Here is a 26388-nt window from a genome sequence, read left to right on the forward strand (position 1 = left end):
TTATCAAAGTGAATTACTTTTCAGTTAATTTCTGGTCTTTACCCTCTGGTCTTTACCCTCTCCTTTTGCTACCTTCCAGGATATATTTTACATTTTATATACATTCAAAAATAACACAGTAGTCATGACTGATATTTAAACTCTCAGATATTAGAGTATAATCTAACCAGCCTATCCTACCCACTCCCCATGCATTCGATTATATGACTTACAGGAATAACTGGTTTACTGGTTTACAGGAGAAGCCAAGAAAGGGCATGTTTGTGAAATTGCGTAAAGATTGTATTTGCTCTGGTTGCACCCTCAGAAGCCCACCTTTCCCAAGAAATTCACAGTGTGTATATCTAGCCCCGGTTTTTCCCTGCCATAATAATGAGAATAAAGCAATGCAAAATATGTGGAATTTATTGATAATATGACTTATCCATGGCTCAATATTGTACAGTGTATATTAAAACTATTCTAGTACAGGTGCATCTCAGAAAATTTGAATATTGTGGAAAAGTTATTTTTTTCCCGTAATTTAATTGAAAAAGTGAACCTTTCATATATTCTAGATTCATTACAAATGAAGTGAAATATTTCAAGCCTTTTTTTATCTCGATTATTATGGCTTACAGCTCATGAAAACCAAAATCCAGTAGCTCAACATTTTAGAATATTACATAAGACCAATCAAAAAAAGGATTTATAATACCGAAATGTTGACCTTCTGAAAAGCATGTTCAGTCATGCACTCAATACTTGGTCGGGGCTCCTTTTGGTCAAGGCTCAAATTACTGCATCAATGTGGCGTGGCATGGAAGCAATCAGCCTGTGGCAGTGCTGAGGTGTTATGGAAGCCCAGGTTGCTTTGATAGTGACCTTCATCTGGTGTGTATTGTTGGATCTGGTGTCTCATCTTCCTCTTGACAATACCCCATAGATTCTCTATGGGGGTTCAGGTCAGGTGAGATGGCTGGCCAATCAAGCACAGTAATACCATGGTCAGCAAACCAGTTACTAGTAGTTTTGGCACTGTGGGCAGGCGCTAAGTCCTGCTGGAAATCAGCATCTCCATGAAGCTTGTCAGCAGATGGAAGCATGAAGTGCTCTAAAATTGCCTGGTAGATGGCTGCGTTGACTCTGGACTTGATAAAACACAGTGGACCAACACCAGCAGATGACATGGTACCCCAAATCATCACTGACTGTGGAAACTTCACACTGGACTTCGAGCAACTTGGATTCTGTGCGTCTCCACACTTCCTCCAGACTCTGGGACCTTGATTTCCAAATAAAATGCAAAATGTACTTTCTTCTGAAAAGAGGACTTTGGACAACTGAGCAACGGTCCAGGGCTGCGTTTCCTGAAGCCTTCTTAACGCTACGCCGTTCGTAAGTTTTACCTTAAGCTGTACCTTAACGTTTCAGTGTGTTTTCCGAAACGTTCTTTGCTAAGTATACCTTCTGTGCGTCGCACTTTCGTAAGGTTGGTCTGGACCACTCACTCCGCTAGTGGCCACCACTGTTCCGCCTCTGAAATCAGCTGTTGAGCAATATGTAGCTGCAATAATAATTCTACAGTTGTAGTTGGCTAATAATGTTACTAAAATAGCACATTAATGGAGTGTTTTCATGCAAAAAAAAATTTCTCTCAGGAGCGATGTTTAACCATAGTTCTTTCTTTGTTTTGTTGGACACCGTCCAGAATTCTATATAGGGTTGGATAATAGTACTATATATATGGTTGTCTAATAATAATAATAATAATAATAATAATAATAATAATAATAATTCAGTTTGTAAGAAACGAAATGGAGATATTGTTAGACGTGGCGCTGAATAACGAAACATTATTTTCCAGTTTTAGGACAGATTGAGATGTAACTAAGTGCAACAGCTGATTTCAGAGGCTTGCGGTCGTAATAGTGGTGGCCTCTAGCTGACAACATCGCTAAGTACAGAAGGTATACTTACCTAAGAACGTTTCGGGAAACACGCTGAAACGTTAAGGTATAGCTTAAGGTACAAACAACTTAGGAACGAGGAAGCGTTAAGAAGGCTTCGGGAAACGAAGTTCTTTTTCCTTGTGAAGGGTGTCAATGAGTGTCTTCTGGACAACTGTCAAGTCCGCAGTCCCCATGATTGCCGACCCAGTATTGAGTGCATGATTTAACATACTTTTCAGAAGGTCGACATTTCTTTTCTTAATTTTTTTTTTTTGTTGATTGGTGATATGTAATATTCTAATATTTTGAGATACTGGATTATTGTTTTTCATCAGCTGTAAACCGTAATCATCAAGATTAAAAGAAAAGAAAAGGCCTGAAATATTTCACTTTATGTGTAATGAATCTAGAATATATGAGTTCACTTTTTTAATTGAATAACGGGAAAAAAAGAACTTTTCCAAGATATTCAATTTTTTTAGATGCACCTGTATAATGGAAATAGTATATTATATTAAGTATACCCTTTCTTGGGTGTGGGGGCTTTATCTGTTTTACCTGCCACAGTTTCACTTCCTCTGCAGTTTGCCTGGTTCACGGTTGGAAATGATATGGATGCATGATTTTGTCATTTGACATATTTTATTTAAGTTGTCAATGTAACATTCTATTCCAAAAGGACATACGTTTACCCTTGATAGACCTCCAGTTTAATGCTTCCCTGAGTGATATATATGCCTTTTCTGTATGAAATTCAACTATCATACGAGCTGAATCATTATTGTAACCCACTGACTTAGTAGTATTAACATTTTAGTTCATAGTAGTATTATGTAGTATTAAGACTGATTGTGCCACGTCCTTGAAATGAATACAGGTGGTTAAGAATAAACTGCAAGAGAAGGAGCAGAGGACGAGATTAGAGCAGATTAAAGTCTTCTAGCCTATTCGTCTGAATTCACGGGGGGCCAAGGAGCGCTAGAACAGCGACCGTGAAATGACTGGAAGAGACATTGTACTATTGTAATTTAAGTATGCCTTGATCTCGTCCAAAATTCTACAAAATAGATGTGCGTGATGGGAAGCAATTTATAATATTTCAATGGACAGAGTTTTATGATAGGGTGAGTATAATTTCCATTGGCTATATCTGTAATTTTGGTGTCATTTAGCCTATTGTAATTTAGACCATTTAAAATAATTGAATGCATTTAAGTTAATTTCTTTTAAATTTCTACTATTTCATTATGCATTTCTACATAGTATAACCCTCAGCATAGTTCAAAGAGAGCGAGCGATTGTTTTTTATACACTACAACAAAACAGCCCAAATTACAAGGATATAAAAAAGAAAGAGAGAGAGAGAAAGAGAGAGAGCAAAAAAGAAAGAAAACCCAGAGCAGGTTTTGTTTGATAAAATATCTATTTTTCCCGAGTGCTTGTTTCTTTGCTTCTGAATATAGCACTGGGGTTAAATCGTATTTTCGTGACGGGGAACGTGAAGTGAGGAAGATGCAAAATTAAAAAATAATAACCTATTTTATTTTTTTAGGTTTAAGACTGCTTTAATGAATTGCTTCTTTTAAAATCTGGTCGGTATGTTCTCGTTTAGCCTATTTATCTGTCCATGACTGTGATAAATTTAGCCTGAAGAGAAGACCTGTTGTGTAGAACTGTTGTATTTCCACCGGTTCTTTTAGTCAGGCCTACTCGTTTTAAAATTGACGTGCATTAGGTATGTGGGGAAAATCAGTTCAAAGAACATTTGTTGTATTTATTTCATTTGTTTTCTAATGTTTGCAGTATTTTTAATTTTATTATTATTATCATTTTGATGTAACCATTTAATTCAAATTTGTTGCGCATCAAAGCCAGTACTTCTGCTCCCAGACGCTCTTCCTTGGTGACGTATCACGTATCAACTATGTATAAATTACGGGGCCTGATGTCCTGGGGGTTCTCTACACACTTGTTTAAAATAGACACAACTTAGTCTGATGCAAATGGATTTATTGTACATGACTCAAGAGTAACATACAAGAACCCGAGCTGGTCTGCGGAGAACAATTACATACGAACAGTTTCTCATGCATTCCCAATGCAGACTAGACAAGATCCGGACTGAGATCCCCAACGAATTCCCTTTTTTATCCAGTTTCTCGAGTATTGTAAATGTTCACCCCATCAGCCTCTGTTGGCAGACGTATATTACATAATATATGTTTTACAGATAGAGGTCACTGGTGATAAATTTGCCAGACGACTATAATCCCGTTATATAAGTGATTATGTAATGGATTTGTTCTAACCGCACTCATTTCATAAGTGACGGTATTCGTCTCGTGATAAAACTAAAATCACCTCCTTACTCTGCTCCCAAATCTAGCTTTCTTTACACAGGAATGTACAGAGATGCATCTGAAAATAGAAAAAGTACGACAGTACACCTATTGTAGATTCATTACTAATAGTTATTTTTTTAGACATTAAACTTTGTAGAGTGGAATATTCTAATCCTGAGGTTATTTTTGGTTTTATGTACTTTAAGAATTATAAGTATGGTATAAGATGTGTTACTGATACATTGAGGCATTGTGCTAAGACAAGTTTCTGTTTGGGGTCGACGTCTGTGAGTTTTCCCGTGTCAGAACGGGAAGCTGAATTTCGAGCTTCGAAATACGATTGGGAGAGAGGTATTGCTGAATGAGAAACAGAGATATTGAAATGAAATGGGGAATAACATGTGTATTTTCCACGGTAGCCTCCATCCTTAGCTGAGCGGAAACGGAAGACCGTTCCTTCACAGTCTGGTGGGCCTGACTGGCATAACCCTCGATCAAGGAGATGCCGGACGGAAGTGCAACAACCGTGGAAATCTCCTGCCAGACCCTGTGTCGCACCTTGGTCACCAATAACGGCCTTCAGCAAGAAAGCGTGGACATCTCCAAGTCGGTGCTCTATACGTCACTAATGGGGCTACTGCTGGTCGCCAACAAAGAGGTGAATGGAGGCAACACCTGTGCAGTTTGGAAACTTAGATAATTTGAAGTGTAGACTTAGCGATCATTGATATGATTTAAATGGCCATGTATCAAATTAGCTGGAAAGGATAAATCAATATTTTTTCCACTGATACGCCTTTTTTTCTTCCTGTAGAGTGTACTGTGCTATTGAATCTAGATGGGCCCCAATTTCCTGTTCTTGTCACTAGATTTGTCCTTCTAAATTGTGTGTAGCCTGTAGCCTATGTAGGCTGCTTGGAGTAATTTGTACTGGCACTGGCTGTTCTAAATATCAAAGCATGTGAATTATGAATCTTACCGAACAACTACCGGATAGTTAGTCAGTGAATACTTCAGTAAATTAGAGTAAGCTCAGTATGATTGTTTATGATTCATTTCAATGGCATGAGCTGAATTACCCACAAGATAAAATCTATATGCAGCATGTTGGACATGGGAGGAGAAGGATGGGCCTTAAGCTGCCAAATCACAGTTTTACCTGAGCAAACTGACATAGACAAATATAAAAACCCACTTTTACCTGAGCAAACTGACATAGACAAATATAAAAACCCACTTTTACCTGAGCAAACTGACATAGACAAATATAAAAACCCACTTTTACCTGAGCAAACACACATAGATAAATGTAAATACACAACTTTGTCATGCAAGCAAACACAGGCAGACAAACACGTGGAAATACACCTGTTGGCTCTCCTTGTCTCCCCCCCCCCCCCCCCCCCGCTAATTGGATAAGTATTTCTTGACTTGACCTCGACTGTGAGCCTCTATCTGCAATGAGTTAATGAGATCAGTGTGCTAAATGAGGACTGTGCATAATGCAGAGAGAGAGAGAGGGACGGGGAGGGGAAAGACAGGGATGGATCTGACTGTCAGTACAAAAAGAGCTACAGAAACAATATTTGAATCAGATGTTTCAGGTCAGAAGTTTCCAAACAAAAGTGTCAGATACTGTACAGTAGCCTACTGATCCAGGTGTATTAATGCTTTCATCTCTCTGACCCCAAGGTTATGAAAATGATTCACTTTTAAGCTTGCCTCAGCCGCAGCTGGCCACTGTACACTTATTGTCCTGTCTGCTCTCACATTTCAGAGTGAAATCAGTCAAGAACTTGGTAGTGGACAGGTTGGGCTTCTCAACGTGGGAAACACAGTATGTCTTCTGCTTATTCACTATTGTCATTTCACATGATTAATATGCCATGGCAACACATAACCTGAACAGATAACAGCTGCCATCCCAATTTAGATATTTAATCTGTTAAAAACATCAACAGTGATGTATCTGACCCCTCTCTCTTCCTCTCTCAATCCTTCCCCTTTCTTTCTTTCTCCCCTCTCTTTGTCCTAATGTCTCTTTCTACCCCAGTGCTTCCTTAACTCTATAGTTCAGTGCTTGTCCCACACGCGTGGTCTGAGAGATTACTGCCTGACCAAGACCTACCAAAAGGAAATAGGCTCCAGCAAAGAACCCAAATTAATGAACGGTAATAGTCTTCTCCTTCTAATTTGGTCAAGCCACAGACCAACCTGTGACCTCCCACTATTACTTGTGCACATACCCATGCACCTGACCTAATTTCATGCCTGTGTTCCTGACGCGCACACCAAAACACAGATTGTCATCTGCACAGATGAGACCTAAGAAACCAGGATCAATTGACCAAATTTGCCTAAAAATCTTATCCATCTTTTGATCATGTTTTTCATAAATTTGGTTTCTGGTAAAGCAAATCAGAGATGAGATGCTAAAATAATACAGACATCTGCAATTGCGTTCTGTTTTAGAATCACAGAATTAGTGGCAATGTGGGAGTCTCATGGCATGTGTCTGTGGTTATGGACGTGTTCATTAATTGACTTTGCACGATGACATCAACGTTTAGTTCAGTTCATTTTCTTTCCCCCACTGCCTTGTTTCTGCTGTGAATGAGTTTTGCATTGCTGTGGGCAACAGACAAAGCCATGCATTGTGGGTGATATAGGCTGTAACAGTAAGTTGGGGTGAAAAAATCTGAAATTGTGTTAGAGCCTGAACAATTCTTGTATCTGCAAAAATGTCTGTAATCTTGCATTCATTCTAGTATAGGGGTGAATTCAAATACATATTCAAAAACTTAATTTGGAAACTGAATACCTGAATGCCCTCCCTCCCCAGCATTCTCTCAGGTGCTGGCAGACCTGTGGGGCGCCAACAGATCTGATGCACCAGTGCATCCTGGGAAGTTCTACAACATCTTTAAAGAATCTGTGCCTTACTTCAGTGGCTACAGGTGAGATCCCTTTTTCCTCTCACTGGTGAGTCTGTGTGTATTTCTCTCTCAAGCCACCTGTAGCATACCATTTCCAGGTGGGTCAAATGTATTCTCTTTTATTTAGACAAATGTGAATGTGACAAATTTGAGTCCCCCGGACCCCAACATTAACCTTTATTTAGTCTTAACATTCTGTATATTCCCATTGTCCTAAGGGTAAAAAATGACCCGCCTTCATTAACCCCTAAACTAAAGCAGCTTAATTGAATTTTAAACCCCAAATCTATTCTCCATGAAGAAACAACATGTCACTCATCACAAACTTTGTCATCAAATTTCAGGTTGATAAAAGATCATTTAGGGGGTTTTCTCTGCTGTTAAACATAGTGGCGGGTCATTTTTGACCCTTAAGACAACGCAAGGGTTAAAATAAAGACAGTTAGGAATCTGCATGTCATCGTGTATCGGTGTGTGTCTTGCCTTATGGCAGTCAGCAGGATGCTCAGGAGTTTCTCCGCTTCCTGCTGGACCGGCTGCACTCTGAAATCAACCGCTGCCCCCCTCACCTGCCCCCCCGGAATGCCCCCCCTGACTCCCTGTATGCAAAGATCAGGTACACTACTGAGAGCCAGCGACACATTTTCTATATTTTCTATCAGCAGTGCTGTCCAGTCTTATCTGAGAAGGCCCATTGCAGATGCAGCCTTTTGTTGTAGTCAAGCATTATGACAACTGACTGACACCTTGATTAAGTAGCATGACTGAGCTGATATGTGGAATCAGATGTTTTAGCAATACGCTAGCACAAAAGGTCTGTGCCCACAACAGGCTTTCTGAGATGCGATTAGATGCCCCCAAATCAGGCCTGCTTGCTGTCAACCGAAAAAGCACTTTCCCCCAATCAGTGGTATGAATGGTGAACCAGATGAGTCCATCCTCCCAGTGTTCAGAAAGCTCTGTCTCCCTACTGTCAAGGCCAAAGCATTCTGGAACATATTCATGATTCAGGAGCGTTCAAGGTTATTGCCAATGCATGCAAAAATGCTGCAGTCAATGACAATTTAATAACATTCTTAGTGGGATAGGGGTTGAGGGTTTTCATTTACATGAAATTGTACAAATAACAGTAACCATGAAAACAAAATGATGAGCCCAAACCAATCTAACTTGTGGACAGTGTGGGGCTGTAGTGACCAGCTCACTGTCCCCCAGGATATAGCGCACTGACACACACCCTGCAGCTACTGCTGCAGACCCCTGTCCCCCACTCACTGTCACTGTTAGTTACTTATAATATTTAGCCTTTTTATATTTTGTGTAATCTCACTCTCCCTCAGAATGGAAGAGGAAGCAGATAAGATGTGGGCCAAATATCTTGAGAGAGATGACAGCAGGATTGTGGGTGAGAACATTTTTGTTTTTTGTTCTTTTAAAAATGATGTCTGTCTGTTTCTGTCACTGTGAAGATCCGTCATCATTGTTCTTGTCTGTCTGGCCATCTTAGCTCAGGCGGTAAGCGCACTTGTCTGGTAGTCGGTGGGTTGCCGGTTCGATCCCACCCTGGGTGTGTCGAAGTGTCCCTGAGCAAAACACCTAACCCCCAAATGCTCTTGATGAGCAGGTTGGTGCCTTGCATGGCGGCCAATCAGTGTTGATGGGTGAATGAGAAGCATCAATTGTACAGCACTTTGGATAAAGGTGCTATATAAATGCCAGCCATTTACCATTCCCTATCTCTTCTTCTGTATCTCACTCATATACACACCTTCTTTCTTTCTCAATTTCCTCCCTCTCTCCACTTATCTCTTCCTCCTTCTCTTTCGCCTCCTATCCCCATGTCTGCATTCCTCCTCCTCTTTCATCCCCTATCCCTGCCTCTCTACCTCCATCAGATCTTTTCTCAGGTCAGCTACGCAGTTCCCTCCATTGTTCCATCTGCTCTCACTACTCCACAACCTTCGATGTCTTCTGTGACCTGTCACTGCCCATCCCCAAGGTACTGTTCCCCCCTGCTGTTCTATGTGTACAGCTGAACATTTTGCCCCACAGGAAAACATTTTATCGGAACTTCTACAACCTTCTACAACAGGGGTCTCCAATCTTATCCTAAAAGGGCCGGCGTGGGTGCAGGTTTTTGTTTTAACCCAGCAGTAACACACCTGATTATACTAATGAACTAATCGTGGTCTTTAATCAAGACCTAGATGAGTAGAATCAGCTGTCTTAGTCCTGTGCTAAAACAACAACCTGCACACACACCGGCCCTTTCTGGATAAGATTGGAGAACCCTGTTCTACAACAAACTTTTTACAACCTATAAAGTTATCAATACCTACTTTTTTACTCGTGGATTCTGTCGTTTCAGAAGAGCATTTCTGGGGGAGTTGTTTCACTGAAAGACTGCCTTGAGCTCTTCTCCCAAGAGGAAAATCTTGATAAGGAGGATGCACCTGTAGGTAACCTGTACTCCCACTTCATAAAATTGGCACACATTCTTGAGTCTGTGGATATGTATCAAAGCTGTTTATTTATGTAACGTGTGCTGTGTTCCAGATGTGTGAGAGGTGTGGCAGACGCACGGAGAGCACCAAGAGGTTGACCATTCAGAGGTTTCCACCAGTCATTGTCCTGCGTATCCTTAGCCCGATACTGCTAATGCTAACACACTCCCGAGTGCTAATGCTAATGCTGCTAATGCTAACACACTCCCGAGTGCTAATGCTAATGCTGCTAATGCTAACACACTCCCAAGTGCAGCTAAGACCCGAAACATATCCTATGTTAGTTCGCAAATTTGGCCGCTTGAAGCTACTCAATTTCACACGTTGTGTTCCAAACTGCGAAACCTGAAATTCTTAAGGCCATGCAAGTGCATCACACTAAGGACAGTATTACAGCAGGCAACAGCAGGGGAAAAAAAGCTGTCTTCTTTCATTTGTGCTTTCTACCGCTCCGTCTTTAAAAACTGTCCTGGATTGCCCCCTTGAGGCTATGGGTTTGATGATATTGGCAATAATAATTATGATAATTATGGGGATTTAAGACTCACAGGGATGCACTCACCTCTTGAACCTCTTTTCACTCCACCGCTGAGGCAGTCGGAGGGTTGCCGGTTCGATCCCCCACCCGGGCTGTGTCAAAGTGTCCCTGAGCAAGACACCTAACCCCCAAGTGCTCCTGATGAGCTGGTCGGTGCCTTGCTTGGCAGCCAATTGCCGTCAGTGTGTGAGTGTGTGTATGAATGGGTGAATGAGAAGCATCAATTGTACAGCGCTTTGGATAAAGGCGCTATATAAAAGCCAACCATTTACCATTTAGGTACTGGTGCTGGTACAGTATGGCTTCTGACAGACTCATCCCTCAGAATCTCTCCCTCGCCCAGGCCACACAATGGCCAGCTATGCATCAGGTAGCTGCGACTGCAGTCCCCAGTCTGGCACTGCATTGGCATTTAATAGAAGACATGCAGTTTCATGTTGATGTTGGTCACAGCCATGATTATGTTTGGTTGTAAAAACTTAACCGCTTGCTTAGACCTGAACCGTTTCACCATGTCGAGGTACTCCATCTGCAAAAGTACCACATCTGTGTCCTTCCCTCTGACCCGGCTGGACCTGGGCCCCTATGGACCAGCGGGCACTGGTAATGATGTCATTGTATGTTCTACCATTAGTGCTAGCCTTTGGCTTATGACGTTGTACACTGGGCAGCCATTTTGGGGAGTTACAAGTCTTGAAATGGATGGTAAAATATAGTTGAGGCCTGTCACGCTGACCGTGTGAATTCTATTTGACCAAATGTCTCTGATGACCTTGACCGTATGTGTCTCTTTCAGGACCGGTCCTGTATAACCTGTATGCAGTGTGTAACCACTCCGGCACGGTCAACATGGGACACTACACTGCCTACTGTCTCCAGGAGTCTGGTTGGTTCTGCTACAATGATTCCAGGTCAGCCTCTGTCTACTTCTTACTATATAGAAGTGTACATTTTATTATTACCAATGTTGTGTTTCGGTTTTATAGATATAATCTGTTGTCATCAGATTAATCTACAAGGCCCAAGTCCTTATCTGTGGTCATTACAAGCACTTGAAACTGTACTTCCCTCTAGGGTCTTTCAGTGCACTTGGTTGTGTTTACGCAGTTTGTTGTACGTCGCTCTGGATAAGAGAGTTTGCCAAATGCCTATAATGTAACAATTACATTACAGATAATGTATGACTACAGATAAGACTGCTAACCTACTGGGGTATTCTGGACCAGAAACTGTTAACATTACCAATCAGGTCCATGGAGAGACGCATAACTGCTTTGGTCTAAACTGGTTTCTCACTGTAAGGTGGGATAGGGCCAAACACCTAGTGGTAGTAGTTATATTTGGTTGGTGTGTATGGCCCGGTGATCTTTTGAAAATATAATATACTGGTCAATTTAACTGCTCAGTAGCCAACACCATCGGGCCGGGCCTGGGAAGGTTGTAGAGCTTTCCCAATAGTGTGTTCAACCTGAGACTGCTGTGTTCAAGAAAATAATTATAGTGCAGAATCCTTGCCAATGTATAGTCGGCTGGCCATCAGAAACTTGTATCATAAATAACTGTATCATAAATATCCATTAATGGCATTTGGCAGACGCTCTTATCTAAAGTGTAAAGTGCATACCCATAACCAGGGATAAGTGCGCTGAAAGACCCTAGAGGGAAGTACAATTTCAACTGCTACCTGCACAACAAAGATAAGGACCAGGGCCTATTTGATCATCGGAATTCTTCTTTATTTTTCTCTCTCAGCGTAACACCTATCCCTGAATGCCATATACAGTCCAATCAGGCCTATGTGCTTTTCTATCAGCTGGACAGCAGAAGATGCAGCACACAGAGAAAGTGATCCATTGAAAGTGATTTGAATTCTGACGGATCACCTGGACAACAACTTCTGCAATACATTTTATGTGAGCTGGACAGATACACTTGTGAGGGATAGAACCAGCTCTATTACCGGAGCCAGACAGAAATTGAATGGAATAAGGACAGGGGGTTGAGAGCATGTGAAAAACAAATTTAAAAGTACAGAGAAAATAAAATGAATGGGGAGAGATTCAAGGAGAAAAAAGTGAACTGGCAGTGAACTGTGCAGATCTCAATCCAATACAGCGCTTTTGGGAAGATGTGGAATTGGAAGTTTGCCTGGCAGAAGGATCAGCAGGAACTGTGTGATGCTATCAAGTCGGCATGGACCAAAATCCACAAGGAATGTTTCCAGCACCTTGTGGAATCATGTGGTGAAGAATTCCAAGCTGTTCTGGAGGGAAAAGAGGGTCCTACCTGGTACTAGATAGGTGTATCCAAAGTGGCCGTTGGGTGTACATCCCTTAATTGTGGTGTAAGGTGCGGAGTCATTTTAGAATGTATTCTGCCTGTTGTACACCCCTTTTAGATTTAAAAAAGTTTTTAAATGGGGTGGGAGGGCTGAGCCTTAAAGGGGCTAGTGTCCTATTTATTTTCTCTTTTTTTTTTTTGAATCGCTAAAGGTTACGATGAGAGTCTATGTATAATACAAATATTTTAGCCACCTACTAATGATTTTTAGACACAATTTTAATTTCCTCTTTCATTTTTTTTCTTGGTCTAAAAACAAATGTGCTATTGATGGAATTGTGATTTTCCTTTTTGCTTGATTGTATATTCACTTTGTAAATTAAGTTTACTTATCCAACAACACAAATTGGAGATAATTTATATTTGATTGTAATTAACGTGCTGGGCAACATATGCTTAGCATTTAGTTGACCTAAATAACGCTCTCTTCTATTAACCTACCTATGATCTTAATGTAGCAATCAGAGTAGGCTACATATTTTCACAGCAGCTTATATTTTTACATTTTAAATTTGTTTGCCATTTTATATGATTGCAAGCATATGATACTGCAAAAAAGAAATTGCAATGTTGGGTTATGCAAATGTTTTTTTGGCAAACATGCTATTTGTAGCATTTGATCATAGAATATGATCAATTTACTAGGGTAGCATCTGCAAAAGAGGATATTACTGACATAGCTGAGGCATATGGCATAGCTGACATTTTGAAAAGAGAGAGCTGAAAGTCTTAGAGTATTAGCCTATTTTAATATCATTCATAAGAATGCCCCTTACGTTTAGTTGAAAACATTTCCAATTTTCAGAAATGTCAAGATTACTGACTGATACGAGATACTAATAGCCTATTGATTTCATCCGCATATGAACTTAAAAACACACAAGCTCACAGCACTGGACGAGATCTGTAACCTCAGTAAGGCTACGCTTCCACAGGGCTGGGCTGGTGAGGGTTTTTTGCATTCATTCCTGTTTTCAGCCTGCAATTTTCAATCACAGGACATACGGTTTGAAAGTGTTAAAACTCACGGTTCTATCTCTATACCATATTTTCATATGCCATTGCTTTAGCGACAACAGTTCCTTATTTTGTAACATGTGGATGGTAAAACAAGTCTGGGGGACGTCACCTTCTCTGCATTTTGGAAATCCACATACTACAAGAAATAAGGTAATGTCAGTGTCCTTTTCATAAGTGTACAGCTTAGCTTTTCATAACAAGGTAGAATTTTCAATACGCATGCGGAGTCTGTTGTGCTTTGGCAAAAACAGTTCTTGAGATTCTATGCCAAAACAGGTTGACGTTTTACAACACAAAAATGATTTTGTGATGCCAACGTATAAGGTCTCCTTCCTTTGGAGGAGTTCCAAGGAATCTCTCATCAGGATGAATTTCAGAGGAAGACAGTGAAAACACTGTTGATAACACAATAGTGGGAATTTTCAGCAAGGTGACCCTATTGTATATCGGTGAGCTAAATCTAAATACATTTTCAAAATATTTTATTATTATTCAGTATGCTTATAAATAACAAACCAGCCTACTTTTGAATAATAAATTGTGGAATGTGCTTGACTTGTTGATGGGGGTGGGGAATTTGACAAAAACTTCAATGGACCTCTATGAATATATTAGTATATAAGATGGTGTTATTGTGATTATTATACTTTATTATATTTTAATGATCTTCTCAACCTGTTGCTGTCTGAGGATAGATGCAAGGAGAGGGAGTTTGGGACAGAGAGGTAGGGGAGGGTGACAGGTGGGGGGAAGTGCAAACACTTTTTTTCAGGATAGTTTAGTAAGCGCAATGCAGCATTTTACACCTTATAAGACCAATAATATTATTTCGTTTCCATGTGTCATTTTGGAGTCTCCAAATGTCCTTTTTGGAAAACTGCACTGCCATAGAAAAAACAATGTAGAATTTGAATTTTTGGTGATATTGTCGTCAAATTAGAAAGGGGATTTGTCCAGTGTTGCGAGTGGCCGTTGTGTTTCTAAGTGCACCAGCCACAGCTACGATAATCTGTATCCAGTCAAAAAGTGAGAATAGTGAGAATAAAGAATAAAGTGAGAATAAAGACTTCCAATTTCACTGTGTTTGAGCTTCTGTAACTTTTTCTGTTTCAGTAATATCCGGAGTAAGTCTGACAAAACAAGCCCCAAAGGGTTACATTTCAGAAGAGACCAGCATGTAGTCAAAAGTGTTCAAGAAAAGTAACTTTTATTTTGGGTATGTCATTTTTAAGCTTGTGTCTAGAAAAGGGGCTTAAGGGGTTAATCGAAGAGACCTGAAGCTTTAGTTCATGTACTTGCTTGATGATCCGGTATTTTCTCGACGTCATTGTAATGTTATGTCTTTCATTCAATATATTCAGCTGTCAATATAATATTTGCTCGTGTCAACCCGCTGCCAGACTCTTCTTGCCATGTTATACGAGCATATTACAACGGTTGCTCATATTCGTAGACCGCTCATATTACACAGAATTCTATTGGTAGAGATTGCGTGCAGGTAGGCGGGAGTTATTGGTGTGGTAGCGAGAAAGGGCGGGGTTTATAGTCGGACCGAAAAAGAAGGAAAGCGGAGACACCCGAGAAAACAAACGGTAAATAAGTTTAAATATGTCCTTTTTATTATTGTATCTAGTTTGTCAACGGGAAAGTAACTGTGATAAAAATATGTATTTACAAGATAGCTTTCAAATTTAGTCAATAAACAAAAACAATACGTTCAACTAGATTAAGCTAGCTATCTGAAACGGACATTCATATAAAAATAGCTAGCTAGCAAGCAATGGATATATCCAAGCTAGCTTGTGATGCGTTCGGAGAGTTGGAGTAGTCTCCACCTTTTATTAGCTTGTTAGCTAGCTAACTGGGCATAGCAACTCTCAAGCAAACGTATTAGCGAGTCTGAATGGTTGGATCTCACCTAGCTAACGTTAACCAGCCGAGCCATAAGGTTTGAGATTAAAGCAAACCGCTAGCTAGCTGTGATAACATTATTCTCTCCAACTGTGAGCTAGCCAGTGCTACCGCTACCTAGTTAATGTGGCGCAACATAATGACACAAATGACAACCAGTCATTTTCATACCGTATTGCCGTGACAGTAACCATAGCTCTTTGCTACGTTAGCTAGCTACTTAAATTAGAAATGTCCTGTGCCAGGGCGACATGGATTACAAATTTGCTTATTTGATAAATGACTGGCTAACCAGTGAATATACTCAAATAGATTGTTGGCAAGCTAGCGATATAATGTCATTCTTGTGGGTCATGTGCGCGCGTTACATTGTTAGCAACGCGGACAGTGTTTCAGTGGAAATATATCAATTTTAGCCAATAGTAACGGACATTAGCTAACAAACGCTATTTAACGAACACGCAACTGAAAAGGCAAAGCTGTAGGCAACTACGACGTTAAAGTTAGTCCTTTCCCTTTTATTGTCCCTACATGCTATCAGTCCAAGTAAGTTAGCACTTTAGCCAACTTACGTGCCGTACAGAGCTAACATTAACATTAGTTTCCCATCCAGCTCTTTACCTGTAACCCAATAATATTTAAATCGCTACAAACCGTCAGTTGGATATATGAAACGCGACCGAGTTTTTAACATGTCCTCCAATTTTAATGTATACGTGTGGCTTTAATAAATAAAAATGGTTTCAGACGGTTTTTGGGTGCGGTGGGAAGGCGCATGGGCCAGACTGTACAGTTGACCGATGGGGCACTTCACAGTTTCGCTGTTCAGAACGGAAGTTCAAGTTGGTGTATGTCTCGCTAAGCGTTTAGATCAGGCATTGACGGTAGTTTGCCTGTTTCACCCCCAAAGTAGCTATGTATGCATCTTATTGTTACCAGGAGCCGCCACACACACACACACACACAACAGAATGATCTGTCTTCCGGTCAGGCCTCGCTTCCGTACCTGAACTTCCAGTTTAGTCTGTTCAGGCTGAGGTGATCGGAGAATGGGACAGACGCATCTGTGGGTCAAAGGTAGACTCAGATTAATTTGAAGCCCAGGAAGTAAGCAAGTATTTCCTTGCAAACATGATCATTGCTGCCCTAATTGGCCCTTAGTAACAGTCAGTAATGCTTGGGAAAATTGAACAATGAGAAACAGCTTGAAATGAGACCCACAATTTCAGCTTGGAGCTACATGAGCCTGCGTTATTCTCAGCTTTAGCTTGACCAGTGCGTGCGTGTTGTAGCATTTCCAAGGCCCGATTCGGTATTGAACAGGCTGAATGACAACGTTTTGGTTTCCCCTTCTCAGTGGAAATGGAAGGGCAAATCGTACCTTTTTAATTAGCTAATGTTGCCAGTTCCACGGATGGTGCAGTGGGTAGCACTGCCGCCTCACAGCAAGGAGGTCCTGGGTTCGAATCCCCGTCGGCCGGGGCCTCTCTGTGTGGAGTTTGCATGTTCTCCCCGTGTCTGCGTGGGTTTCCTCCGGGTACTCCGGTTTCCTCCCACAGTCCAAAGATTAGGCTGATTGGAGAGTCTAAATTGCCTGTAGGTATGAGTGTGTGAGTGAATGGTGTGTGTGCCCTGCGATGGACTGGCGACCTGTCCAGGGTGTATTCCTGCCTTTCGCCCAATGTATGCTGGGATAGGCTCCAGCCTCCCTGCGACCCTGATCAGGATAAGCGGGTTCAGATAATGGATGGATGGATGGATGGATGGATGTTGCCAGTTCGCTGTGGAAGGTTGCGGTGCCTGTGCAGTTTTAACCTGATGCTGTATTTGTGTGCCTTGCAGATGGCTGCGATCCGTAAGAAGTTGGTGATCGTTGGGGATGGTGCCTGTGGGAAGACCTGTTTGCTCATTGTCTTCAGCAAGGACCAGTTCCCCGAGGTGTATGTGCCCACAGTGTTTGAGAACTACGTGGCAGACATAGAGGTGGACGGCAAACAGGTGGGGAGCCCGGCTGGTCACCTCGGCCCTGTTTACACAGGGAACTCTCTTTATTATTTTTGTGCTTGCAAATGGGTGGCCTGTAGCATAGTGGTTAAGGTAAATTAAGTAACTTTTGGCAATTTAAATGTATTAAGGAGTAAGATGTTGAAGATGCTGAACATTGTGGATATTACTGTAGCGGCCTGTAGCGTAGCATAGTGGTTAAGGTAAATGACTGGGAGATGCAAGGTCGTTGGTTCTAATCCTGGTGTAGCCACAATAAGATCCGCACAGCCGTTGGGCCCTTGAGCAAGGCCCCTTGCAATTAAAAAATCCTACTTAACCGACATGATTTCAACTTATTTACAACTAATTTACACTTACAAGCTTGATTACACATAGGATGCATACGTGTAATCAGTAGCTTATCAATGTCCACCTGCAACCGATGTCAGTTGCAATTGGGGAAATAAAACCCATGATGTTTTGGTGCGTCCTGTAAGACTGGCCAGCCGAGGATAGATAACGTCATCTTTGCTGTTGTGTTTGATACACAAATCTGACTCTGCACTTGTAACTACCATATTTAAAAAAAGAAAAAAAGAAAAGCTGCATGTCAATCATTTGATGATGACACGGAGCCTTGTAATTTTGTGGTGGCACGACTTAATGCTTCATTTGCTTCTATGAAGTCGTCGCTGCTGCTGCCCTCTATGGTGAAATGCACTAGCATAGCATTTAGCAGGCCTGTCAGTTAAACTTGAATCACATGTAAAATTCTGGAATATATAATTTAGAGTTAGAATTATTTCTTGAAAATAACATCCTTTTGGTTTTCACAAGGAAGGTCAGGTCTGACAAACCTTTTGGCATCCTTTGAGGAAGCTACCAAGTGTTTTAATGATACTATATATTTAGGTTTCCAAAAAGCATTTGATAAGGTACCACAGGAGAGACTCATTATTGAAATGAATACCCTAGGTATTACAGGAGGTATTTCAGAGTGGGCACACAAAATAAATAAACATATGTTCACTGCATTATGCCTGTAGTTTGTACGGGGGATCTCTATGAATGGCCTTTGATATGGGCCATATATATGAGATGGGCCACATTTAACCCTCTGCTTGTGCGTCCTGCTTATTCTGCATCCCTAGGAATAACACAATGACTTAACATTTAAAATAGCCTATACGGTATATTACAAAAACTAGATATAAAATAGCAGCAATTCGCATTGTAATAGTGGCCGCATTACGTTTTTTTTGTAAACGGATATATACACACGTACAGTATAAATAAAAGTGTGGTTATTTGTTTGTGGCTGGAAGAAGCCAGATATTGGCTGATTTTGCGAGAGAAATTAACTCTTGAATTTGAACTTTGAAAACTTGAATTTGCATACTGTAACTAGCCACTAGTCTACTGATAAATCTGGAGAAACAGACGTGCAAAAGTCATGGTTTTGCAAAAGCATGAGAAAGCAATTATCTTACTAACTCATGAGATGTTAGATGGGTTATGCTGGTATTTTATGGAGTTAAGATTGATAATTCTCTCACCTTGATGTTGGTCCCATTTCACAATTAAGGAATAATGATTGACTGACACCTTGCAACGTAGTCTGATTTTTCTGTACTTTTTAAAATCCAACGTTAGTTAAGGCAGAGACATTTTTTGTTTAGGCGGCCCGCCTTAACTATAAACCACTGCTGGAAACACTGGAGTAGTAGTAGGAGGATCTTACCTGAGCAAGGTAATATGGGAAGGGGAGTCCCACACGGATTGGTACTGGGACCACTGCTCTTCCTTGACAGGAACATTGAACGTACACAAGTAAAATTTGTAGTTGTTAAAATACTGAGAGGTTTGGAGATGTCAGTTTGGCAAGAAACTGGAAAATTCCTGCAGGATCAGACCACACTAACAGTATTGTGTGCTGTTTTGGGGACCATACTAAAAACAAGATACAATCTCTGAGGTTCAAAGAAGGGCAACTAAATTGGTTCCTGGTATGAAAAATATGTGTTATGAGGAAAGACTTAAGATGCGTAAACTCTTCAAGCATAGTAAAAAGGAGACTTAGTGGCAGTTTTAACTGAGCCTTTTAAATTCATAAAAGGGTTTAACAGAGTGAACTACAAGAGATTTGGTTGAGTTCTCTTACTAGAATGTGGAGGCATAAATGAAAATTGCCTAAAGGTAAATTCTTCAGACACTAGGAATTATTTTTGTGGTCAATGTGTGGTATAGTTTGGCAGGTGATATAGTAGAAGCAGAAATTCTGGGGGTTTTCAATACGAGGATTAGTTGGTAAACTGAGCACTAGGTACTCCTTAGTGCACAGGTGTCAAACTCCAGTCCTTGAGGGCCGCAATTTCTGCTAGTTTTCTGGATGTTCTGGGCACCAAAAGTTCATTTAAGTAAACGATTGGCTACAGAGTATACACACCTTGTTCTTGTGGCCTTAATTGTCAGATGATTGAAAGGAAACCATGAATTCCCACAGACACTGAGGCCTCCTGGGAATTTAGTTTGACACCCCTGCCTTAGTGGTAGGAAGATGGCAAGCATGTTGGCCTGAATGGCCTGTTCTTGTCATTTTCACCTTGTTATCTTATGTTGTGTTATGTTATAGACACACTTGGAATGCAAAAATGAAAAAGAAGAGTAAGGGGGGGATTTGATTAAGGCTTTTACATTTTTTATTTGTGGAACAGCTTGCCAAGTCATGTAGCGGAGACAGATATCCTCAGGCTGTTCGTGTCCAGACATGATGCAGTGCCGGATGTTCTCTTGCCTGTAGATATGTATGACTCCCTCGTGTTTCTCTGACTCCCTCATGTTTCTCTGACTCCCTCATGTTTCTCTGACTCTCCCATGTTTCTGACTCTCAGGTGGAGCTGGCTCTGTGGGACACGGCAGGGCAGGAGGACTATGACAGGCTCCGCCCCCTCTCCTACCCCGACACTGATGTCATCCTCATGTGCTTCTCAATCGACAGCCCCGACAGCCTGGGTGAGGAGCTACCTGTGAGAAAGTGTCTCTCTCTCTGCACCTCTCACCAGGCTGCAGTGTGGGCCAGTGGGTCAGAGGCTGCACCTGGGACTCTATAGGTTGCTGCTTCAAACCCCAGAGCTTCTGAAATGTGTATAACTTACAATCATGCAATCTGACTGCAGTGTGAATACCTCTGGAAAAGGGTGTCTGCTGAGAGGATTAATGAACTGTAAAGTGCTTGCTACAAGTTTTTTTGTTGAGAGAATTTCACAGTCATCAGTCAATTTTTCACTAGAAATGTATGGCCAGGTAGCTTAATTTTAAATGTACCCCCTATATGTTTATAATACTCATTATTAGAATTTATTATTTGGGGGAATGTTACAGATGGGTTTATAATTTACTAATTTATATTTTATACACACCATCACATGACTACGCAAAACCACCATCCACATCGAAGCACCGATATGTTGGGTGCGTTTGTTTAGTAGCTCCCAGAGCGTCAGAGTGCACTCTGGTGCTCTGAATAATGAGCTTTGTGTCTGCATGTGACAGAAAATATTCCGGAGAAGTGGACGCCGGAGGTGAAGCACTTCTGTCCCAACGTTCCCATCATCCTGGTGGGGAACAAGAAGGACCTGCGGAATGACGATCACACGCGCCGGGAGCTGGCCAAGATGAAGCAGGTTCAGACACGCATTCGCATATCACGCCTATCAAATATGTAGATCCCAATACACGCAAACAAAAAATGAACCTGCTCAAAATGCACAGAAAACACTAAACGCAACAGAGGTGCTCACTCACTCACTCACTCACTGACTCTCTCACACATACACACACACACACTCTCTCACTCACTCACTCACACACTCTCTCTCTCACACACACACACACACTCACTCACTGACTCGCTCACTGACTCTCACACACACACACACACACACACACACACACACACACACTCACTCACACACTCACTCACTCACTCACTCACTCACTCACTCACTCACTCACTCACTCACTCACACTCTCTCTCTCTCTCTCTCTCTCTCTCTCTCTCTCAGGAGCCGGTAAAGCCAGAAGAGGGCCGCGACATGGCGCACCGCATCAATGCGTTCGGCTACCTGGAGTGCTCGGCCAAGACTAAGGACGGCGTGCGGGAGGTTTTCGAAATGGCCACCAGGGCAGCGCTGCAAGCCAAGAAGCGCGGAAAGAAGAACGCCTGTCTGCTGCTATAGAGGGCTGTGGACAGGGGAAGGGCGGGGCAGAGGGGCGAGCAGAAGAGGTGTGAGGTGTGGGGATGGTAAAGGGAGAAAGCCGCAGGAAAAGAGCTGCTTTTGCAGACAGGCCAGTGTGATAGAAGGGCAGAGACCTTTCCATTTACACTTTTTTGTGTCTTCCTTTGAGAGTCATTTAAGTCGGTCACTTTTCAGATAAAAAGAAAAGGCTTCTGCCATTCAAAGATGAGAGACTGTTCTTGCAGCGTGAAGATGAGAGCATGGATTTCTCTCTGCATGCTTGCAGGGGTTCCTTCTGTGTGTCTGTGTAGACATGTAAGTGTTGGTCTGTTTGGTCTGCCATTTTCTATTGATGTCTGAGTCTCTCTGGCTGAGCGTTTGAGGGCACTGACTCATCCTCTGCCTTTAATGTGTCTGCTGTTCCCCAAATCGGGTGTGGAGCCCCTCCCTGCACCTCTCCTCTCGCACGCTGTCCCTTGTCTGGATTTCCACACCTCTCACAGTCAGGCGTAGCAGAAAAACAAACTGGACAAAAGTATCACAGATCCAGTTAAATAGTTGAACCAACCAGCAATTTATTTTTTGAGTTATTTAAATATCTGTTGTTGTTTTTTTGTTGGTTTTTTTAACATTTGCATTTGTGTATAAAATTCACTTTAATAATTACAAAAAAAGCTAATTCATCCTGTGAGTGTTTTGTATGCTTCTTTGGGGGTTGTAGATTTTTTAAAATCAAATTGAGTAGCTTGGTTTCAACGGTTTGTTTTGTTTGAGTGGGGTGTAGATTTCAATTTCATGAAAGGAAGACAACACCTGCTGTGGACCTACAGAATGCCCTTCTTTGTATGGGGATTTGAAAAGGGGTATAGTTTTGTAATTACTACAGAAGTAAGATTTTAGCAAAATTCTGATAATTTGCTGTTTGCTGCACAACGCTTCAGTGCATTTTGACTGTAGGCACTGGGCAGCTCTACATTTTGAGTGTAGGCATCGGCCCGCTCTACATTTTGAATGTTCGTATCGGGCCGCTTTAAATTTGGAGTGAGTTTTGGTGACGGGGCGCTCTATATTTTGAGTGTGGGTGACTGGCCACTCTATATTTTGAGTGTGGGTGATGGGCTGCTCTATATTTTGAGTGTGGGTGATGGGCCGCTCTAAATTTGGAGTGAGTGTTGGTGACGGACTGCTCTGTGTTTGGTGTGTGTATGTACAAAAATCCACTTCCCCTCCATTTTTTACAGCCCTTTCCCTCTTATTATTTTGATTTCTTGTCTGTTTCTTTATTTGTTCTTGTACTGTATATTTAACCATGTGAAATTCTACTGGTTTGTCCTGAATTTTTATTCTCTTTTGAAAAGTTTATAACCTTACAAAATAAAATATAAAAAAGAATAAAATAAATTATGTTCATAGGGAATGACATCTTTTCTTTAAAAAAAAAATACCATACGTAAAATGTTGTATGCAGAAAACCTTTTGTACAAATGATGCATATAGAAATTTCCTCAGTCTGCTTTTAAAAGTACTTTTAAAATAAATTGTTTTTAGGGTTGTTATGTTTGGTGATTTTTTTCCCATTCAATCTTGACATTGTGACAAGTCTTGGGTCATCATTTGCACATTTCTGAATGTGATAGCTGATTTGGTACACCTTTGTACACATCTGAAGTCTTCTTTAAACAAAGAAAGGAACATGTTTTTTTTTTCATTTATAATATCCATGTTAAAAGGTATAATTTCTAGAAAATCTGGTTACAGGGTAATATAGGGTGAGTGGTTCATTGAAACCAGTGAAATATCAATTGAAGAGAAAATGGTTTGCACTCAAAAAATGGCTACAAATCTTCATTAACATTTTTTCAGAGTGGAATCATTATTTAGGGTGAATTACATGCTTCTCCACTAGAGGTCACTGGGAAATCTTAGAATGGGCACTCGTAGAGCCAATGCAAATGCCCATTGCCAGTTCAAGACGTAAGATGTGCCTTTGCACCCTTCAACCAAAGCAGTTTATCATCCTGTGTTGTATTTCTGTTAGGATGATTGTAATATAAACAAATACTGTTCAACAGGAACTTGGAACACAGAGTATTTAAGTAAATTAAAGTAAATAACACTTAATATTGGTAGCATATCCCTTGCTTGCAATAACTATCAAGCCTGCGACCGTTTCACATCGCCTCTTGCATTCTTCTTTTGTGACTTCTGAATTCATCTTGCTGCTACCATCATGAGTTACATCATCAATAAAGATTAGTGAGCCCACTCCAGAAGCAGCCATGCAAGCCCAAGCTGTGATACTTCCTCTATCATGCTTCACAGATGAGCTTGTATGTTTTAGATCATGAGCAGATCCCTTCTTTCTCCCCACTTTGGCCTTTCAATCAATTGGTAGAGGTTAATCTTAGTCTCATCAGTCCATAAAACTTAGTTCTATAACTTTTGTGGCTCTTTACCTTTTTGCAAATTCGCCTTCCAATTCTTACTACCGATGAGTGGTTTCTGTCTTGTGGTATAGCCCCTATATTGCTGCTCTCAAAGTCTTCTTCGAATGATTGATTAAGATACCTTCACCCCTGCCCTGTGGAGATTGTTTGTGATGTCACTGACTGGTGTTTTGGGGGTTTTCTATACAGCTCTCACAATGTTTCTGTCATCAACTGCTGTTGTTTTCCTTGGTCGACCTGTTTGATGTCTGTTGCTCAGTATGCCAGTGGTTTCTTTCTTTTTTTCGCACTGTGGCTGTAGCCTACTTGTACAAATTGGGTGCAAGGGAAAGCATTCAATGCGAATTTGCTGTAGGGGAGAGGTTACTGTAAAGTTTCTGTATTCCGGGTCCAGGATGTACCCCACAATGCCTTGAGCTGGAGCCTTGATCCAGAGGAAGGGGGCTACCCATAAATGTGGGGAATTCAGTATTTTAAGGTATGGGGAGTCAGTGACAGATGGGGGTTTTGAGGAGTTTTTAAAGGGGGGGGGGGGGGGGGTACATTCAGGCAACATTGAGCTGGACCATAGTTTTTCATAGGAGTGTACAGGCTTTTGTGTCTAAAATGAAAACAGCTGAATGAGCATGCTTGGTGATGCGTGTGCTCTCCTTGATCATGGCGAAGTGTGAAATGCGCGGTGAGGATGCACATGAGAGAGGACTGAGTCAAAGTCGTATGTCTACAGGAAGAAGTGTATGATCTCTGTCACCAAGTTTCCAGCCACATTTAGTTTCTCTCTAAAAGCGGACCAGACCAGCTTAGCACTTTTTTTGTTTTGTTATGGTCAAGCTATTTTTAGCTCACTCTAAAAATAAAACCTCTGAGACTGTTAATGCTGACTACCGCTTCCATCTGATTCTTCGTATGACGTTGACGTTGAAATAGCCTCCAATAAAATGACTGCGTAATGCATTATCCTGTGACCTGGTGCAAAATGAAGCCACTTGTGTAATGGTAGACCTACGTACTCTTTTCACTTTGGTGCGTCAGAACAGAACAAAAGTGGGTGTTTGTACCTCAACTTCAGTTGCTCTAATTAAGCTGCAGCACCAGCAGCATCATCTACAGTAGCTGCCTGGTTTTGCAATCATGCCTTGTTGGTCAAATACATTAATCCATTCATTATCCTAGCTCGCTTATCCTGAACAGGGTCGCAGGGGGGCTGGAGCCTATCCCAGCATACATTGGGCGAAAGGCAGGAATACACCCTGGACAGATTGCCAGTCCATCGCAGGGCGCACACACCATTGACTTGCACACTCATACCTACAATTTAGACTCTCCAATCAGCCTAACCTGCATGTCTTTGGACTGTGGGAGGAAACCGGAGTACCCGGATGAAACCCACGCAGACACGGAGAACATGCAAACTCCGCACAGAGAGGCCCCGGCTGATGGGGATTCGAACCCAGGACCTCCTTGCTGTGAGTCGGCAGTGCTACCCACTGCACCATCCGTGCTGCCCAAATACTTACAGAAAATCATAAAAAAGGGACTTAAAGGACATAAAGAACTGGCATCCAGTGGCATTATTATGCATCGCTTATAAGATTGTATCCAGAGGCATTGCAAATAGGCTCAGTGACAGCTTGACGGACATAATACATAAAGATCAGTCCTATTCTGTACTGGGGAGGATGATTGTTGACAATGTCTGCAGCAGAGTGGCAGCTTTCATGCTGCAAAGAGACTGCTATAAACTGCAGAGCTGAGCTGGTGGGCCAGGGGCCCTCTTTTCCCTGAGGAAGGTGGGGAAATTGGGCTCTGATTGACAGCTGTTCAGGATAGACATTTCCAGGCTCCACACAGAGGGGCTGCCGGGGTTTTACTGCAGCCTGCTGAAGGTGGAGGAGGAAGCAGTCACAAGTGCTCCAGGACTGTTTGTTTTTTAATTCCCAAAGCTACTCCACAGTCTGGACTTTCCCTCCACACCTTTGCCAGGGGTGGGGTAATCAGACTCATCCACCTTGCGGACGTGCAGAACGGTCGGCTGTCTTCATCCTCACGTACGGGCGGTGGTGGAGGCACAGGTGGAGACACAACCTTCAGTCCAGCCCAGTCAAGGGCCTTTCCTGGGTGGGCTATGGGGTTGCCTGATTCCAGGAGGCACCGGGGAAGCTGTTGTGTCAGTGGTGTGTGAAAGTCACAAACGC

At 41.7% G+C, this 26388-nt stretch overlaps 2 protein-coding genes across 2 annotated transcripts; both read left to right on the plus strand.

Moving 5' to 3' along the window:
* The first annotated feature begins 4775 nt into the window (after positions 1 to 4775).
* usp21 (ubiquitin specific peptidase 21) lies at positions 4776 to 12100 on the plus strand. Its single transcript, XM_061218585.1, has 12 exons — positions 4776 to 4931; positions 6051 to 6110; positions 6327 to 6444; positions 7116 to 7230; positions 7703 to 7825; positions 8550 to 8614; positions 9105 to 9208; positions 9578 to 9664; positions 9766 to 9844; positions 10747 to 10854; positions 11048 to 11162; positions 12004 to 12100. The coding sequence occupies exons 1-12, from the start codon at positions 4776 to 4778 to the stop codon at positions 12098 to 12100; spliced, it is 1227 nt and encodes a 408-aa protein (XP_061074569.1).
* A 3002-nt stretch (positions 12101 to 15102) lies between these two features.
* LOC133109312 (rho-related GTP-binding protein RhoA-C-like) lies at positions 15103 to 23298 on the plus strand. The gene is made up of 5 exons (XM_061218587.1): positions 15103 to 15203; positions 17365 to 17520; positions 20400 to 20520; positions 21061 to 21191; positions 21573 to 23298. Exons 2-5 carry the CDS (start codon positions 17365 to 17367, stop codon positions 21744 to 21746), a joined length of 582 nt encoding a protein of 193 aa, XP_061074571.1. The 5' UTR covers positions 15103 to 15203; the 3' UTR covers positions 21747 to 23298.
* Positions 23299 to 26388: the final 3090 nt, after the last annotated feature.

This window comes from Conger conger, chromosome 14 (assembly GCF_963514075.1).
Source record: "Conger conger chromosome 14, fConCon1.1, whole genome shotgun sequence".
In the NCBI taxonomy this organism is placed as follows: Eukaryota; Metazoa; Chordata; class Actinopteri; order Anguilliformes; family Congridae; genus Conger; species Conger conger.